This window comes from Dendrobates tinctorius, unplaced genomic scaffold (assembly GCF_039654945.1).
Source record: "Dendrobates tinctorius isolate UK_male_01 unplaced genomic scaffold, ASM3965494v1 ptg000070l, whole genome shotgun sequence".
NCBI lineage: Eukaryota > Metazoa > Chordata > Amphibia > Anura > Dendrobatidae > Dendrobates > Dendrobates tinctorius.
The window spans coordinates 66,002,016-66,022,691 of NW_027361738.1; the positions used below are offsets into that span (position 1 = coordinate 66,002,016).

The 20,676-nt window shown below is 45.2% G+C and overlaps 1 protein-coding gene across 7 annotated transcripts in view; it reads right to left on the minus strand.

Moving 5' to 3' along the window:
- The window catches only part of KIAA1217 (KIAA1217 ortholog), an 804,298-nt gene that overhangs the window by 353,352 nt on the left and 430,270 nt on the right, over positions 1–20,676 (minus strand). For 6 of the 7 annotated variants that reach the window (XM_073581790.1, XM_073581793.1, XM_073581791.1 and 3 more), the window contains one exon: positions 2,543–2,820. In XM_073581790.1, the coding sequence (XP_073437891.1) occupies positions 2,543–2,820 (278 nt within the window). Of the gene's footprint in view, positions 1–2,542; positions 2,821–15,987; positions 16,548–20,676 lie in introns of those variants that run through there. The other variant, XM_073581794.1, reaches the window with a different exon arrangement.

Here is a 20,676-nt window from a genome sequence, read left to right on the forward strand (position 1 = left end):
ATGGTCAAACTCCGTTTCCCAAAAACTGCTCATCCCCTTGTGTGTCCCAGATGAAGCCGCGGACGGTCACTGAATAGCGCGCGCGTGATTAACATGTGGAGGATCTGCAGGAGCGACGACGGAGCAATAAATAAAACATCAAAAGCAATTCCAATCTAAATTCAGAGAACAGGATTATTAACAAAGCGTCACATTTCTGCATGTGCTCGTTACAAACAAATCTTATAAACAGCAGATTAGGAAAGTACACTCCATTATTCTTCACAAATATTAATATCATCATTATATTCCCAGCTGCCGCCACTGCTTAGCATATCAATGTGCTGGCGGACTGAAATGCATCTCTCGCCATGTAAAACCGATAATACTGGAAGTTCAGATTGACGACACATTACTACTCTGTATCCTGTTTATATGTGTCCGTGGTGCATTATGGTGGCAGCCAAAGTTGGAGATGCTGCCAACTGCGAACACGTATCACCCTGATCCCCATGATGGGTACCGCTGTCCGTAAGCAGCAAAGAATATTGCACAACTGCCGCAAAACATCACCAGGACCCACATAGTCCATGGTGATTTACTCTTGGCCCGTGTCTAACCTTATAGACCCCGGTTCTGTTAATCAGCTTGTCCCAACTTTCAGCTGCCGGGTCACCGCAAGGACCGGAGTACATTTCTGTCGTAATTTGCGCTGCTTCTTTAACATAAATTTTGCTGAATTTCTCGTTTGCGCTCAAACACAAAGTCCCTCGAGTAAGCTTTGTCCACTTTTCCAAAAATTGGCTACGACTGGCGTAAAAATGACGGGAGCCACAAATTTTTTTTTGAGCAATTATAAGATGTGCCTATATTTTGCAACATTTCAAGTAGTTTAATGGTAGAAAACTGGCAAAATGGGGGGACAAAGAGTGTAGAATCACGTTATTGACCCTGTAACAAACACTTTTCCACAACCCATGTAAGATATGAAGAGATATGAGAGAAATGAGTTGTAACTAGTGATGAGGGGATAAATAGCTATCCGAGCATGCTCGGATGCTAACCGAGTGTCTCCGGCATGCTCGAATAATATGTTCGAGTCCCCGCGGCTGCATGTCTCGCAGCTCATCAAGAGCCACAAGGGATTGCTTAACAAACGAGTGATCCCTGCATGTGTTGCAGCGGTCTAACAGCCACCAGACATGCAGCCGCAGGGACTCGAACATATTTTTGGAGCACGCTGAAGTCACTCGGTTAGCACCTGAGCATGGTCAGGTAACACCTTATCTAAGCACGTTCGCTCATCACTAGTTGTAATGTGATTTGGGAACTGCCCCTCTCAACTCAAGCAGCTATTACAAGAAATCAACTCAAAATTACTACTGCCAAGATTGGTAGATTTTGACATTTTTCTAGCTCAGAATCATTTTGGCACAAAGTCACAGAGGTTTCTCCAAACTGCAAAACTTGTTTAAAGGATAGATAAACTTTTCTATATTTTTTTTTATATTTATAGTGCTTGTTCAATAGAGTTGATCTTGTGGGGGTCCTTGTCCTGAGACCACCGCCGATCACTGAAATCAAAGGACAGAGCCGTTTAGTTTATACGTAAGTGGTGCAGAGGCTTTGTAGATAGAAGAGTTGAGCAAAAGGATTTGCAGGACCCTGGATCACTGGCCATGACGGTAGCTCATGGTCGCCAGACGAGAGCTCTGCAAATCTCTTACTACCCACCATAATTCTTGATGTGTTCTCTGCCTCCTAAACAGAAGAGCATTGGGGATGCTGGCAGCTAGTAATAGTAACTGATTTCCAGGACTCTTGTTTGGCGGCCATGGACTATCAATGAAGCCACTGGACCATGATCCTGAGAATCATTTTGCTCAACTACAGTAGATAGTCTATAGATCCAAACATTGATCTGTTCACACTTCTGCCCCTTGGTTTATAGTGATCTGTGAGGATCTCAGGACTTACTCTTTACATTCCAGTCAAAGTAGCTTCCATTACAATGACATTGCTCCACCAGTTAATAATCCTGCTGTCCTGAGGTCTCCATGATATTATGGTATACTGTCTGCTCCTACATGTGTCAAGCCTCTAGCTATAAACATATTAAATGCCTATTACAACTTCATAAATAGTCAGATATTTTATCCAGAAATTATAATTTTGCAAATGGTAGTAAAATATATATTCACTATTAAAACTGCTTTCTTGTGCGCCATTTTTCCCATCCTTGTATGATACAACTTCAGGAACTCATCCAAGCTGACTGTGGCTCTCGCTTGCCACAATGATGCTCACAATGGCTGAATCATCAGAGTATTTAGTCCTTTAGATGCCACGTATTTATCACCGGCAATAAGATGGATCGATGCCATGACAAAAATCAAGAAAACATCACTGAGAAGCCTGAAGACCCAAACAGAAGACAAGACAACCTGGAGGATCACAATGAATCAAAGTCAACCTTTACTGCGGATGTCAACAAAGAAGAGCTGATCACATAGAGAAAGTGTTAGCTAAGTAGCACTGGAGTCTACACTGTCGGATCACATACCTGATCTCTCAGACGTTCTTGGTGACCCATTATTGCAGTTGCATGATGAGGGTATTTGTATTTAAGGTGCTCCAAAAAGGCTTCCCTCTTCCTGTCCATGTCTGATGACTGCATTCCCAAGATTTCTTTCGAGCTACGTGGCCCACCTACAGTGTGTCTCCTGGGAATATTCCGCCCACCTTTGGATGGGTTATGACTGTTTCCATTAGACAGATTCTCCTTTGATTGGTGACATTCTGTATCATCTAATGAACCTCCAAATGAACTCTTTGTCTGACCTGAAAAAAATTAAAAAATCACATAAAATATGTTACAATATCAACAATGGCTCCAAAGCAAAATCTGTAGTAGGGGCCCCAACCCATGAACAGGTGGTGGGCTATTTCTGAAAAAAAGCATTTATGTTTTTGAAATCTTGCACAACCCCTTTACAGGGTCCTAGATACGCACCAGAAGATTTTTATTGCCGATTTAAAGGATTTTGTTGAGGATCTTATGAAAGTTGCCTAAGCGCGTTAAAAATACTGACTCATTAATTCCCCCACCATTGTGATGTCCCTTTCCAGTTGTCTACGCTAGCCCTGCAGTGATGATGTCATGTAAATCATTCACGTGGCCACTGCAGACAATCACTAATCTCAGTGGTCATATAGTGTAGAGGACTATAGCTGCAGGGGTCACATATTGGCAGTATTGGAAAAGTAGGGGATTCAACTGGTGAGTGTTGGTTATTCTTAAATTTTAAAACATTTTTTGCACACAGACCACTTTCTCAAAATCCTGAACACTCCCTGTAAAGGGTTGGTCCTTAATTCTGTGTTAAAGAGTTTGTCCAGTACCCTGACTCAGTTATGGGTTTTGCCATAAATGCTAAAAGGGGGCTGTCCACTACTTGAACAACCCCTTCTCATTTCCCAGTCTTGGCCCCGATAAAATAAAAAACCTTCTACTCCACCCCCCCCATGCTGGTGCCGTTCCAGCAGTGTTGGCACTCGCGTTCCCAGGGTTCTTATGTGGAACTTTTGACACATGAGCTTGGCACCCAATTGGCGTTGGCGTCACTGTCTCCGCCTTAGCATGAACTGAATCTGAAGAGGAAGTAAGAGAGCAGCCGCAGCCCTGACTTCCTCTTCATGTTTAATTCATACAAAGTCGGAGATAGTGACGCCAGCGCCGATTGGGCGCCAGGCTCACGTATCACAACAACTGCACAACAGCCCGAACTGCGAGTGGTGACACCACTGGAATGGCACCAACATGGGAGATGGGGAACGAAAAGGGGTTGTCTAAGTAGTGGACAACCCCTTTAAGGATAATGCCCTTAAAGATTCCTAAATACCTTTTCTGCCAGTTTCATGGTGTTTTATTCTTTTCTGCTTCCTTTTTTGTGCCCTGGCACCAACTCTGCTGTCACCATCATCACTTCTTCTTCAGAATCCTCTGCTCTATTCGGACTATATTTCACCTCTATTCCTTATACTAGGCTGCAAGCCAGCAGTGAGCACAGGTCCGTGACTCCTCTAATACCCCTCTCACTCCTTCTCTAGCGTCACACATAACATCAGCACGATCTCCTGTACTGAACGGTACTGGTACAGGGAATAGAGGTAATGCACAAAGCACCGGAACAGTAGCCCTGGCAATAAAGATTATCGCCTACTCACAATCACTGACTAATGGATGGATGGGGAGAGAGAGATGAATGTGTTCATAATATAGCGGGAGGCCGTTGGTTTCTAGACATAAAACTACAACAGTATTTTAGCATGATAGATAAGAGATTTTTAGAAGGTCATCGGGGCTGTATAACATTGGGGTGAGTCCTGCATAGTATGTTTAAGGAGAACAGTTGCCACAGGGTAATCCAAGCGTCATAGACATACATTTTACCCTAGTCTATTGATATAATAGAAATGTGTGACTAAAGTGTTAAAAATGATAAATCCCATGGAACAGAAAAAGCTTTCTTAACCTGAGCCCACAGAGCTAATTTTATGGCTACACATTCCCTAAAAATTCCCATACATCCAAATCAATTAACACTTTATTTTGTATACCACATGGCCAGCAAAGACACAGTTAATAGGAATGTGCCTCTCTCAGCACAAAGACTTGGCCGGCATTGGTGCAGAATGTCAACAATAGGTTATTTCCCCATGAAATGATGTTATGTGACCTTAAGGGAAAACATGGTGAAGTATTTATCCGGCACAGAATCGCAGCCACATTCCATTTCGCTTCCAAATCACTAGTAAAGTTACTGGAACCAAAACAGAAGTAAGTGAGTCCCCCAGCTCCAAATATATCCTGGGCTGGACGCCTTCCAGGAGTCTATAAAGTCACCACTAATTCTCCCTACTTCACTCTTTGTTTGCTGAGGCTTAGCCCAATGCATTACACAGAGTGCACCGACTTGTAGCAGAATTGGATTTGTCATTTAAAAGCATTTATATGTGTAATGATTTACGGAGAATAAGTCCTCTTCTATGAAGTGGTTACACAGTCTATTCTGGCCTATTCCTAAACACATCTGTATATGGAAAGCATTTCACTAGCTGCACCGTTTTCTACAAGAGTTGTAACCGAGGACCTGGGGGACGCGACTTAGGGTATTGAAAATTATATATACAGCACTAATTAAATAATTAACATGACGCTGAGTGACGATGGAGAATAATGGCCACAATATACAATATAACAAAAACTTATATCGCCCTTCTTTCAGAGGAGATTCTGGAAGGCCAACCAGAAAATACTGGACAGTACAAACTAAAACACTCCCCAGTCGCACCACTCCAGCTCGGGGTTGACAAACTGTCTTAGTACTGCCCATATAACCTTTTCCCTGTTCCCCACAAACCGTTCCAGTGGGAACTAACCACAATGATTGATTAAGGGTCACCGTCCATCTGATGTGCCCAAAGCCCAATTAACCGAGGCCATCCCTGACTTCCTCACAACCAGCTGCCATGACAACACAAACATAACAAATTGAATCGCGCACCACACCACCAAAGTTGGTCAATGACACCACCAAAATTAAGAGTGAGTGGGAGGGACCTCCGCTGGTCCTGAATCCTTTGAAGACCCGTTGGTCCAGGAGTCCTCCTCTTCTTTATAAAGGTACCCTACACTACTCCTCCCCCTATAACTTTTACCCAATGAAACCTAAAGCCCCTTGTGTGACCTGTCCTTTTACCCACGCCTCCCTTTTTCCACCTTTTCATGCCTATGTGCAATAACTATCATTAACCCTTTCCCTGTCTTCTAATTTCAAACTCCTGTCCTGTCTTGGCCTCCACTAGCTGCGCCCATTTCAGCCCTATCTTACCCCAAGGGCTCCCAGCTATATGCATGGAGGATGCACCATGAAGAGCTGAGGCAAAACTTTCATCTGGGGCAAAGATTCATTTCACTGCCCTACGCCTATATACCATGGACAAAAGCAGGTCAGGACCTGGTGTACACACCTGAAAAGATTAGATAGATACAAGAGTAGACATATATTATTTATTAAGCTTTGCTTATATAGCGCTATCCTATTCTACAGCACTTTACAGACATAATCACTGTCTCCATTGGGGCTCACAATCTAAATTCCCTATCAGTAGGTCTTTGGAGTGTTAGAGGAAACCGGAGAACTGGGAGGAAACTCACGCAAACACGGGGAGAACAAACTCCTTACAGATGTCGTCCTTGGTGGGATTTATTCCCAGAACCCCAGCGCTGCAAAGCAACAGTGCTAACCACTGAGCCACCATGATATGCACAGGCCCATGAGGAGATGGCGATGTCACAGGAGCGATGAGGAGAGAGGATCCGAGGCCGGATGCTGATCTGAACCAGCACTGCTGATCTCCGCTTTTGCTTGTGTCCTGTGTTGCTTATTAGGCCTCATTCACATGTCAGTGTTTTTGATCAGTATTTTATCAGTATTTGTATGCCAAAACCAGGAGTGTTTCCAAAACAGAGAACAGGTATCAGTCTTTCAGTTAAAGTTTTTCTATGTGCGTTCCACTCCTGGTTTTGGCATACAAACACTGATGTGTGAATGAGGCCTTACATAGGATACCACGTTCTCTTTTGAGGCATCTGACTGTTCTCATTGGATGCATCCTTATAGTTTATCAATTCTTATTTTCTTTTAACAGCCTGTCAGTACTGGGATTAAAACCTAAGACCTCTATAGCATGAAAGGCAGAATCTCTAACAGTGAGCCACAGACCACACTGCTGTGTAGCTGAGAATTTTCTCTGCCTAATAATCCTCAATTTTTTTAATTTTTTTTTAGGCATACTGCACTGGTACATATAGGGATATTACAATATGCCAGTACATCATAGGTTTAAAAATAAAAGTTAAATTATGGAAAATATTTTTTCCCATAGAGTTACTAAAAATAATGGTACAAAAACATTCCTTTAATCACATTTTGCGTAATAAACTTTTTCATATTTAAATGTCACAGTGAACAACATGAACATATCTGTTATCCTTGTAATTATAACAACCCGCACAGTACAGTAAATAATTAATTTATGTTGTTCTGCAGAGGTCAAATAAAAATAACAATTGTATTTTTTTTTTGCTATTAACACATAATGGAGTCTAAGATAATATAGCTCATTTACATAGACAGATATGAGATAGATAATAGATATATAGACACAGAGCTATTATTCAGCATAGTTATATGACATTAGGATTATTAATTAGTGGTAATTTGAGTGCAGCCTCTACATTTGCAGTTCATACTTTGGAAGTCACCATATGTTGCTGCACATTCGGTGCCAATATCCACAGTGTGCTCTCTCTGCTTTTTCTCTCCTCTTTAACACCGGTAATCGCTAACAAGCCACAGAAATGACCTCCCGGCTCATCCTCACCCCAAGCATCCTCATCACATGTTTTCCTTGTGGCAAACTGCATGAGAACCATCTTGTACGGTAGATCTCTGGTGAATACTAAAGAGTCACAAGGACGGACCGCAGCAGAAAGCGCGAATTCTGAGAAGATTTACCGTATTTGTTTTTTTTCTAAACACAGTAGACTTCTTGTCAGTCATTACATTGATGCTATTGTGGATAACGTCAAAAACTGTGAAAATCTATTTACTATGAAGGTTTAAAAGATTTTTGATGATTTGTATCTTAGAATAACTGGTGGAAATCTATGATCTATGGGTGCAGTCCAACCTAATCGCTCTAAGCAGGAGGTCATCAATGTGAATATGGGGCTTTATGGTGGCAGCAGAGACCAATATGGATTCCTCTATAAATGCTGCCTTCAAAGTTATCAGCATCTTCATGAGGCGGATGGAGTTGAAAAATGCGGCAGAATTATGGCGGCGCTAATGATGGTAGCCGTCAGTCTTCGCGTGAATCTTTGCAAACAATTTGCCACATAATCCACTGCCAGTCGTCTATCCTACAGAATCAGTTCACGTCGCATGGCGCTCAATGTGGTCATCGGTCACGGACGTGGACGGGCGACCAGCTCCTTCCTTATGATTGACACTTGTGCGACCTTCCTTGAACACCTTTATCTGTTCATACATACATCTGCGCGACAAAACACCTTCCCCATAATGTGCACAAACTCTTTCTTAAAACGTCGGCCCCAAATGAACCCTCAGATCACGAAAAAAAAAAAAATTGCATCATGTTGCTTTTCCTTCGCACAAATCACCAGTAGGACGGCCATTGTTTCTCACACCGCAGTCACAAGCGCATCGACGTAACATGCTCAAAAATGTATAACAGTGACTGGGAACGCAGCGACCTCATGCGGAAAAAAGATGATGCAACCAATAGAAGTTTTAATATAACTGGAGTCTGGAAAATTTTTGACTCACCCCCCCGTAACTTAATTTTCACTTCGTAGCAGCTGTTCCCATAAACCAGCCAGACAAGAGTTAAAGCCCTGTTACACACAATGATATTGGAACGACATCGTTGTGTGTGAGACGTAGCAACGATCGGTGATCAGTTGGCTGATCATTAATGGTTGCCTAATGGTCTGGGCCATAAATCTATGGTTGGTCTCCTGCTGGGCAGCACACATCGCTGTGTGTGACAACGAGAGACCAACGATCAACGAGCTCCCAGCGCCATACAGCAGACGCTGGGAGCTGGTATCCAGGGCAAACAGCGGGTAAATAAGCGCCGCGTGGCTCTTAGATACCCGCTGTTTACCCTGGATACCAGCGTGTTCTCTGGTCCTGATCGGGTATCCAGGGTAAACAGTGAGTAACTAAGCGCCGCGCGGCGCTTAGTTACCCGCTGTTTACCCTGAATACCAGCGTGCTCGCTTGTCTTGATCGCTGGTGAGTCTGCCTATGTGACAGCTCACCAGCGATCAGCTAACTACGTCCCAGCGATCTCGTCCACGTCGGATCGTTGGTGGGATCGCTGGGACATTGAAGCGCATAACGGGGCCTTTAGACACCCAATATCTACAGGTAAATAGCATTTCTGGAGGTATCCGTTTCCCTTTAAGGCCCGATATGACTTTGGCGGGACTGACAGGCAATCGGATGTGTATGGAGGCCTCCTGATCGTCTCTGACAGATGATGTTGTAGGAAAATTCAAATGCCCAATCTTTTTATTCTCCTGCTAGATAAACCCCTGCCATAGAGGTCTGCTCAGATTAGGTGAGCATAAGGTTATGTTCACACGTTGCGTTTTTGCTGCTTTTTTTATGCAAATTTTAAGATGCGTTTTACAGTAGCAGTAAAAGCTATGAGATTAATGAAATCTCATGTACTCACATTGGTTTTGTTTGTTCCTGACTGAAGTGGAAACCTGCACCATGCCACTAACTTCAACGTTTTTGCAGTATTTTTTTCACCCACAAAAAACAGTAAGAGCAAAAAACGCAGGTATCAGGTTTTGCTGCATTTTTGGTGAAAAAATCCTAAGGAAGTTGGCACCATGTTTTTTGGGGGGCACTAAACTTTATCAACATGTACAAGAGACAATAATATGCAGCAAAACCTTCTTTTTGTGAGCAGCTTCTTTACTGCCAAGAGAGCAGGTTTTGCCTGTGGGGAAAAATAGAAAGTGTTAACATAGCCTAAGGCTATGTGCACATGCTGCGGATTTTTCCGCGTGGATTTCATGCAGAATAAAAGAAGCAGCATGTCACTTCTTTTTTGCGGTTTTGCTGCAGTTTTCCACCTGCTCCATTCTACAAATCAGCAGGTAGAAAACCGCACAAAAACGGCAGTAAAACCGCACAAAAAATGCACTAAATCCGCAGGAAAAATGCAGGTCATTTGACCTGCGGATTTAGTAAAATCCGCACGGAAAAATCCGCGGGAGGATCCGCACTGTGTGCACATAGCCTAAAGGTATTTGCACATGTCAAGTATTTGTTGCAGACATTTCTGCCCCATTTCTGCACTTCTCGGAAGGAAAAAAACGGTGCGTTAAATAATTTTTTGCCTCGCTTTTGCCACGTTCTTGGTTGCAGATTTTTACCTCTCTCATTAGTACGGGTGAAATCAGCAGCAAATACGATGAAACAATTGATATGCTGAAAATTTAAGTCTGCAAGTTAAAAATAAGCAACGTGTCTCATTTACTTTGCTGGGACTAAGAAATCCTTCAGGTTTTGTGACAAAACTGCACAGACAAAACATAACAAAAAGCAATGTGTGCACAGACCCTTGACTTATTTGTGGCGAGGCGGCACAAAGGTGGCCTTATTACTTTTGGAGTGTGCACTCAATTGTCATTGCTACTTTTTAAGGGGGCATTATGTCTTTATATGGTCACTCTTGGGTCATTAATTGTTTTAAGGGGCACTGAGGGGGGATATTAATGCTTTGTTATGGGATGAAATATTTGCCCTGGCAATAATAATAATAATAATCTTTATTTATATAGCGCCAACATATTCCTCAGCACTTTACAGTTTAACAGTTTCAAAACACAAGTCATAAGTAACAACATTAACAATACAATAATTAAAGCAAATTAAGATGACCCTGCTCGTGAGAGCTTACAATCTACAATGAGATGGGGGAGATACAAAGTACAGGTGTGTATTTACAATGATTGTCCAGCCGTCTTGAGGGAGTGAAGGATGGATGGAGATAGTGAATGGGCTACACACGCACACTTACACATAAAATGACTTTGATTAGTGAACGTGATAGGCCGCTCTGAACAAATGAAACTATGCAAATTGTGGATAGTCCTAATTTCTTGGGGTGGAGTATTCCAGAGGAATGGCGCAGTGCGGGAGAAGACTTGGAGTTGGGAGTGGGAGGTACGGATTAGTGCAGAGGTTAGTCGAAAGTCGTTTGCAGAGCGTAGCGGTCGGTTAGGTCGATAGACAGAAATGAGGGAGGAGATGTAGGGGGATGCTGCACTGTGGAGAGCTTTGTGGGTGAGAACAAGTACTTTGAATTGGATCCTATAATGAATGGGCAGCCAATGTAAGGACTGGCGAAGAGCGGACGTGTCCGAGTACCGATTGGCCAGATAGATGACCCTGGCTGCTGCATTAAGAATGGACTGGAGAGGGGATAGTCGAGTAACGGGGAGGCCAATTAATATAGCGTTGCAGTAGTCCAAGCGGGAGTGGATCAATGCTACAGTGAGGGTTTTTGCTGTTTCCATGGTGAGAAAAGGGCGGATTCTAGAGATGTTCTTTAGGTGTAAGTGGCAAGAGCGGGCAAGAGATTGTATATGGGATGTGAAGGAGAGATTGGTGTCAAATATAACACCCAGACAGCGCGCCTGCTGCCGGGGTGTTATTGTGGTGCCACCCACGGGAAGGGAAATGTCAGATTTAGGGAGGTTAGTAGACGGAGGGAGCAGAAGTTCAGTTTTGGAGAGGTCGAGTTTCAGATAGAGAGCGGACATGATGTTGGAGACTGTAGACAGACAGTCACTGGCGTTATGTAGTACAGCGGGGTTAAGGTCAGGGGATGACGGGGGCAATAGAAACCCATCACCCCACTTCATACAATATGGTGCGCCCATTCTGTCTATTTAGGCAGATTTACAAGTGGCACGGACAGATTGATTGAATGGTGTAAGCGCATACAACAGATTTAGGCCGGGGTCAGACTTGCGGGTGCAATGCAAGAAACTCACGCAAGTCTCTCGCCTCAATACCCGTCACTGGGTTCGGACCGGGGCATTCAGCTGCATAGAAAGACATGCAACCGCACACTCCGGTCCCAAGTGCCGGTTATTGAGGCGAGAGACTCACGGGAGTTTCTCGCATTGCACTCGCAAGCGTGACCCCAGCCATAGTCTGATCATCAATCTTCTTCTGCTCTGCACAGGGCCATGATTTGCTGAAAGCTCATGTCAGATCTGACCAAGGCGACATTGTGGAAGAGTTTCCAGAAATAATGCACCCGCCAATATTTATATTTGTTTGCCATTTTGGTGATCGCGCCTCTATCCATAGTGAAATGAGACAACTTGGTCCAGATACTATGTTTGTTTACATGGTAGGAGATGCATGACCCAATGGGGGGGATATTGGCAGATATCCATACAGTCAATGTTGACACGACTCGGTCTAACCTGAAAGTAAACTGCAGATTTCAGGGGTCGCTGAGCATAAAGCCTGAGAATGTCTCTTCCTTTCTTCATCGCTGTTTGCGCGGCACTGAACCGTAAATATACAAAACACACGGCTATTTACACAGCGCACGGCGGCACACCGGGCCGACCTCATGGCGGCTGGAAGACGTCTCTATACATGTTGGAGTTTTTGTGCAAACTGTTTTTACTGAATTGATCCTGAATCATAAAGGACATTATATAGGGATATTATGTGCGCCGGAAATGTTTGTGGAACGGCTTATCCCTAGACATCAATATAATCATCATCTTGAGACATGTCTTGCCTTGAAGACATTATCAGATGTCAAGGGATGGTGACTGTTTAGTGTAAATAAAGTTTATTAAAACAATGGCAGCAGATTTTAAGAAACTGCCAAACGTAAACAGATCTGTCTTTGTTGCCCCCAGCAACCAATCGCAGAGCAACTTTTATTTCCTATATTGCTCCTGAAAAATGAAAGCTGCGCTGTGATTGGTTGCCATCAGTAACAAAGAGATTTTCTTTGACCACAGGGTATACATTTCATTGTATAATTATAAAGAAAAAGGGGGCTCATAGCAAATAGGGCACACATATATTGGACACCCTTTTAATGCCCCTGTAGTTTATTGCATCTAACACAGCAGAGCTTGATACCTCCCCCATTTACTTTCCATGATCTAGGGGTTGATTCTGCACAACCTTGTTAATATTTAAGAGCCTATTTACAGCAAGGTCCTTCAACAACTTTTACAAGGACTTTAGTGTAAAATTTGGACCTGGCGCCCCACCTTCATACTGGTTAGATGCATGGGCCCTTGTAGTGTCCTAGATCCTGTAAAGGCATGCATGTTCACCCCCATGTAATATTGTCCCCTGTCCTGACTCCTTCCTGTAATAATCTCCCCCATTCTGGCCCCTTCCCGTAATAATCTCCCCCATTCTGGACCCTTCCTGTAATAATCTACCCCATCCTGGCCCCTTCCCGTAATAATCTCCCCCATTCTGGCCCCTTCCTGTAATAATCTCCCCCATTCTGGACCTTTCCTGTAATAATCTCACTCATTCTGGCCCCTTCCTGTAATAATCTACCCCATTCTGGCCCCTTCCCGTAATAATGTCCCCCATTCTGGACCCTTCCTGTAATAATCTCCCCCATTCTGGCCCCTTCCTGTAATAATCTCCCCCATTCTGGCCCCTTCCTGTAATAATCTACCCCATCCTGGCCCCTTCCCGTAATAATGTCCCCCATTCTGGACCCTTCATGTAATAATCTCCCCCACTCTGGATCCTTCCTGTAATAATCTCCCCCATTCTGGCCCCTTCCTGTAATAATCTACCCCATCCTGGCCCCTTCCCGTAATAATGTCCCCCATTCTGGACCCTTCATGTAATAATCTCCCCCACTCTGGATCCTTCCTGTAATAATATCTCCCATTCTGGTCCCTTCTTGTAATAATCTCCCCCACTCTGGATCCTTCCTGTAATAATCTCCCCAATTCCGGACCCTTCCTATAATAATAATCTCCCCCACTCTGGACCCTTCATGTAATAATCTCCCCCACTCTGGATCCTTCCTGTAATAATCTCCCCCATTCTGGTCCCTTCTTGTAATAATCTCTCCCACTCTGGATCCTTCCTGTAATAATCTCCCCAATTCCGGACCCTTCCTATAATAATAATCTCCCTCACTCTGGACCCTTCATGTAATAATCTACCCCATTCTGGCCCCTTCCTGTAAAAATTTCCCCTTCGAGGCATAATGCCCCCATAATTTCGGGCTCGCCGAAGTACAGCCAGGTGAAATTGGCCGCCTCCCACACAGACCTGCGCGCGTTCGCTCCCTATGTGACCACGATCGTTATGTCCCAGACTGTATCGTGTTTTCTATCAATAAACTTTATTTACAATGAAGTAGACAAAAAGTTTCAATTGAATGCCAAGAGAAACAGGAGTAAATAGGTGAATAGTATACAAATTTCATCTTTATTTAATCCAATAAAAGAGTAATCGGGGTAACAATAGAATAATAAATATGACAACACCACAAGGTGAGAACAGGAGTCCACAGGGTATACAAAATGCCACACTGCACACAGGCACATAAATTGCAAAAACATTACGAATACTACAATAAATCGCCAGTGGGTGTTACACAGTGATGCAAGATCAGGCAGTGAGGTAAGAAGCCCCCATTCTATTGGTACCCTGATTACGCTTTTATTGGATTAAATAAAGATGGATTTTGTATACTATTCACCTATTTACTCCTGTTTCTCTTGGCATTCATATTTATTGGAGTGGGTGTTTTTTCCTTTTCTTTAGGGGTTTTTTTTTAGCCCTACCTCTTCATGACATTTTGAGATGTCACTAAGGTATTTGCATATACAAAAAGTTTCAATTGTCTAGTACATTTGTTCAGTGGAGTAAATGGTGTATTCCCAGTTTAGTAACCAATTTTCTTCAGCCCATAATTTGCGGTCTACAAAAGTTCTTCATCCCTTGCGCCAGCGCCGATTCTCTGCCGCTATTCCCAACGATTTTTTATAGGCTGCAGGGTTGAGGTCACAAACTACATTGTACTTTGCAACTAATCACTGCTCTCATGGCTCTGAGGGTACACACCGCTGAGCCCAGTGATTGGCTGCAGCAGTCACATGCACTGCAGTCACTGCTGCAGAGTATAAGCAATCACGAGGAGCGGCGGAGGGCGAGCATTGCTGCATTTGTCATTTGAAATATAAGCAAGCTTATGGCCTGAAGACAGTTGAAAGGAGAAAACTCCTTTAAGGATTGCTGGGGATCGGATCTCTGGGAGTTCCTGCGATCCTGAGACTAAGAAGGCCACAGTGCCATACTGCTACCACAAATTTTCAAGGGGCCATGCTGCAATTCCTTGTACAACCATGTGGCCAGATGCAGAGATGTACAGGAAGAAAAGGATGTTTGTTCTCAAAATTGGTTGGCATCTAAGAGGGTGGCCCCCTAATGATCAACAAATGACAGCGTATCTAGCAACACGGAAATACCTCTTTTACCTTCCAAGATTTTTTAGAATAAAAACTAATTTACATAATACATGTAATAGTTACCTCTGTTAATATATATGTATAAAGAAAAATTGCAAATTACACTTTGTAAATTTTGTAAAAATCTGGAGAACTGTATGAACAGCTTATAACATGAGATGAGCAAGCCTAAACTTAAAAATTTGGGGTTCCTACCGGACGGTTAGCGTTCGGTGCTCAGTGCCTAACCTAGATTTCTCCAAGTCCGTTGCGATGTTCGGAATTTTGGGTGAAGGAGAGAGAGAGAGAATTTCCCAGCTCAAAAATTCAGGTCTCTGTTATTTTCAATGGGTTCCAGGTTCTGGTTCAAATTCAGGTACCCGAACCAGACTTTGGAATAAAGTTACCAGAATACCAGAACCCGAACTTCCACAGATCCGCTCATCCCTACTTATAACTTTGCTATACTTATACACAGTCATCTAGCATGTCCAAGTACAACGGCGGCACATACACAACCCATACGGTGCCAGCGAAGAGATCTAAGCTCTGGAAACAAATTTTCAGACATTGTAAATTGCAAAGTGTACAATTGCAGAGCGGCGAAGAGTGAATGCTAATCCCACGGAAACCATTACTTCACTGTACAAAGAATATTAAGTGTTGTAATTTTAGGATCTCGTTTGTTTTTGTAGGGAGAAATATAGAGTAAACTGATACCTCCAAATATCAACAGTATCAAACGATGAAATTCTTTTAGTTGTGAAAGAAGGGGTTAAGTAGTATAAAGCCGCGCACAATATATATATATATAGTAGAGAAGTACTAAAGCTCCGACCTCCTCGAAGACTAATCCTGTTACTCACCGTTGATTTGCCTGCCACTCAGAGCCAGGGAAGGCTGAGACTTGAGGATTGTGATTTCTTCCCCCATTATCAACAGCTGACGAATTTTTTTTAACGAAACTTTCAAAACAGGAAGAGATTACGGAAAAAACAAAGATCGTTCCAGCCGGGCCTGATCCCACTCCCGGGAATAAGGGGGTCTCTCGTAGGACTCGACTACGGTCTGCCTTGGCTGGAGATCCTGCTGCTGGTGTAGTCCCAAGTAAGCTCTCCGTGAGGGCCCCAACAGGTGATGGGCTTCTCTGCCCACTACTCCGCATATAGCTCCAATGACTGCAGCGTTATGAATGGAATGACTTCACTGGAGGGCGGAATTGTACCGAATAAAAATCCCGAGAGCGGCATTGGTGTTTTTGTGGCCGGGGAACATAGCTCTGAGCACAGCATGCCTTGATTTTATATTCACATGTGCACTTTTTCTTTCTGGCTCTGTGTTCTTGACCTAGCGACCCTTGACTCATTTCTTCTTGCTGAAATATTACCACCCACACTTATGAAATATAAAGCATTATGAAACCATAGAAAGTTCATATATATTGCTTATAGGGATTTTCAACAGGCTACACCATAAATGTCTACTATGTGGGGGGTGTCGGAAAAGGGGGATCTCCAGACTAGCTTTAATGTGGTCACCACCAACTTTTCTTTTCAAAATGAGAACATGATAAAGTCTGTCTTGTGATAGGTCTTGGAAATGTGAATATTCCATAAAAAATAAAACATTTAATATATAAAACCATTATCCATCAGTTCTTGGTGTCCAAATAGTTAATTGAAGGAGATCTCCGGCATCAGAAATCTCCTTTGTTCAGGCTGCAGTTAGTTTTAAAAGCAACATAAAACTGTGCTTTACTTATCATTCATGGGTCCAGCGCTGAGTCTCCACCGCTGCTCCTGGTGGATTGTTTTTTTTCGTTTGCAGTCATGACAGCACATCAACAGCGCTGCAGCCAATAACTGAGCTCAGTGGCTCTGCTCAAGTTGATGGAGTGAGCAGCTCAGAGCCACGATTGGCTGCAGCAGTGTGGTCGTGATGTCAGAGCTGCAGACAATAACAGGCACAGGGAACAGTGGAAGAGACTTAGCACTGGACCTGGGGAGGGTGAACAAAGCACACTTTTTTGTGCAAATTGCAAACTGGTGTAGGGTCGGTGGGCCGGACTGGGCGGTGGTCCCTCTGTATACCGCGTAGTAACGTACAGACACAGGCTGGAGGCAGCTTCGGCTGCAACAGGTCCAAGTTTATTCGCTTTTTCGCCGTCCACCAGACGGCCTCTCACCACACCGCACTTCTCTGCACAACTCTCTGGTTACAGAACACCTTGTGACACGTACTTTCTCCAGGGACGTATATGTACGTACCGTCCCTTTTACACTCTGGGATGTTTCTGACAGCTCCGTCACTGTGGCCGCTGTAGGCCTATGCACCAACAGTCATTTTACTGGTCAAACGTCGTTCCAAATACGGTGTCCCACACCCGGAGCCTCGTCTATACTGCGGTACTTTATGTCAGGACCACCCCCCTGACTTTCTCTTTCTTCAGTCCCCCTGGTTAGGTTTTCCTCACAGTGCCACAACTGTCACAGTGTCCTTATCACTTGAGCTCCCCCTGGGGACTGGAACTTTCTGGAACCCTCCTTCAAATTTATATCTTTCCCGGTTCCCTATAACGCCACCCCCCCATGACCAACGGTTTCTTAAGCCCTAAGCTGATGTCAAGTCCTATGCTCACACTCCTCCCTGCCCTCTAATGGTCAACCCAAGGTACTGCATGTCCACTACACTTTCCTAGCTGTTTCCCCACTGTAGTAACTGACACCTGTCTAAACTGTGCAAACCTTCCTTTCTCTATTCTGACAAGTCCGTCCGTCCGGTCACCTTCCCTACACTCCCCTTCCTTTGTCTATTGTCATCCTCGACAATCGTAATCCCTGCCTTTGTCGTTCTGAAGCTTACCCTACCTTCTGTTGTCGGACCAGCTGTTGGGCCAAATCCACTACCCACGGGGGCCGAACCAAACCGGGAGCACCATGCTCCAAGCAGCCTACTGCTACTCATCAGCACGCATGCCACATGACAACGTCTTTCAAATTGGGCTAGGCACACCTGGATTCTCTTTCCGGCGTGTACCTTCCCCTACTCTCGCTTTCTGTCACCTTCCACTATCCGGTACGCCATGATCGAGGCCTTACACCTACCAGATCATTGTCGGCGTCAGCCTTCTTCCTTCAGGGGTGTCCGTGGTGTCAGGGACCTGACCTAGGATGACTGTCTTTCTCACGTCTTCCATCTCTTTGCCTTTCTTTTGGTTACACGTCATGGTCGGCGTCTCGGTCTCCCAGACCTTCTCAACACATAGACCCCCTTTGGATCTCACACTTCCCTTTGGTCGCTCAGACCCTCTCTTACCTGGACCTGTTGCATTTTCTTGTGCATATCATACATCTGAACAACTCTATAATATCACAAGTACCCCATTTTTAAATTTTTTTTTTTCTTTTTACTAATGCTTTAAAACCAACATATTATAGCAAAACATCACATGTCTTCTTCCCCCCTTCCTTGGACATGGACACTCTCTCTCTTCTGCGTATCCCCGCTCTGTCAGGCCACATCTTTACGTATACTTTTCCTAAAAAAGGAACTTAGAAAGAAGAAAGAAAGAAAGAAAGAAAGAGGAGATAGTCGCAACAGTTAAGCAACAAATACGAAACAAAAAGAAAATCTTCACTCAAAACGCAACTGTCCTTATAACATGCACAACGGTGCAGCGAACTCCTGACAGTTCAATCCAACTTCTGGTGGTCAGTAGTAAGGGTCCCACAGCCGTGGAGTACCCGGGATACCGAGAGTGTCTGCAACAGTTCTCTTTACGGGGGCTTGTGTTCTTCGGATTCTGCGAGCACGGCTACGGCATAGTAACCGCGGGGACAATACTCCTTATAATAGGATACTAAGTCCCCTTCCTGCAAGGCCCGGCCATGACGGACAGAGGCAACGTTGATATAAACCTTCTGGCCTGTCACAAGATCTCGTATGAACCCATATCCTCTTGGTATGTTTGTATACACAAGCCGTCCCTGGGATCGTGTGGCTGCCATGCCAGCCTCTCCTTTTTCATGAAGAAGCCCCCAAATCTCCCGCTCTCTGGCCTTCTTCCCTTTGATGACCTCCGCGACCCAAACGGAGGGTCCGGTATGAGCCCGGGAGTCCGGTGGGCGGGACTTAGCCGGGAATGAGAGCAGGGCAGAGGCGGCTGATGATGTCTGCGGCCCAGCAGCCGCTGGGACCGGGTGGCGAGCAGGGACAGCCGTATTTCTCGCAGATTGGGCCACAGGAACCAACACATCGGCTGCAGACGGCTCCAACGCCGTTATAGCCGCGGCCGCAAGATGGACCGCATCCAGAGTTTGAGCCGGAGCCAGTATAGTAGTAGTAACGGCTGGCTTCGGGGAAGATGCCACGTCTGGCAGGGGGGACGCAACAGCATCTTCCAGCGACAGGTTCCGCACCGGCGACACCGGGCGTGGCATCAAAGGGCGGGGTGGCTCGGGGTTAGGAGCGGAGGCCCCGCTCAGCTCCACGTAAACAGTAGGGCCTTCCCTGATCAGACTCTCAGGGACACAGGATGCCGCGGGCTGCGGCTGAATGGTAGGGACCGCTTGCGGGGCCACTGGTGGGACCGGGGGAACTCTCACCTTCCCTGGAACCGTGGCCTCCGTCACGTTATGACGCGGCTCCTCCAGCAGTCTCCGCTCTTCACCCAGCCGTCCGGCGGGACTAGCCTCCAGGCTCAGTAGCTCCGCGGGCAGGTCCCCTGCTGGTATCTTCAGTGGCTGCTCCCGCTGGCTCCACAAAGGCTCCACTTCTCCGCTCATCATCCAGCTTCCTGCCGTTGACTCTGAGGAAGACGTTTTCTGGCGTGACTCGACCTCCCGGCGCCACCTCCACTCCAGGCGCCCGATGCCCCGACATCCACAGCGTCGCATATCGTCCGATGAGCAGCACTCGAATGGCGCCAGACAGCCGCAGCCAAACTTTTCCTCTGTGCCACTCCCTCTGCTGGGTGGGGCATCTGCAGGCCTTTCCACCCACTTGTCAGGGTCCAGTATGTGTGAGCGTCGGCCTCCTGGTACATATTGCTGTCCCCAGGGATACGTAGGAGGGGGCCCCAGTCCATTGGGGACAACGGCAAACACCTGGATCTCTCCTCTGCACTGAAATAGCTCCGCCATCTTGCTCTGGACCTGGTACTGCCCCGGATCCTCTGCTGGCAACGCAGATGCACCACAGTGCTCCCAATTTATAATCCACAGGTGGGTGATTTGTATTCCACAGGTGCTTATTAGTGATATGTCGTTCGTGAACGAACCAAGACAAAGAGACGGCTTTTTCATGTGACCGACGGGAGTCGGCTCACCACTGGGAGCTGAGCCAAATTTTTTTCCCCCTGCTGTTTGCGTAGCTTCTTCCTGCCTGGCTGGGGGCTGGGAGGAGCTGAGGAGGAGACTTAGAGCAGTGAGCACAAGTGGGGAGTGACTGGCAAGGCTTTGACTTGTGACTGGGCTCCTCCCACATGAACACATAGCTGTACTGTGATTGGCTGCTCAGTGCAGTGAGTGCACACATGATCTGTGATAGATCACAAT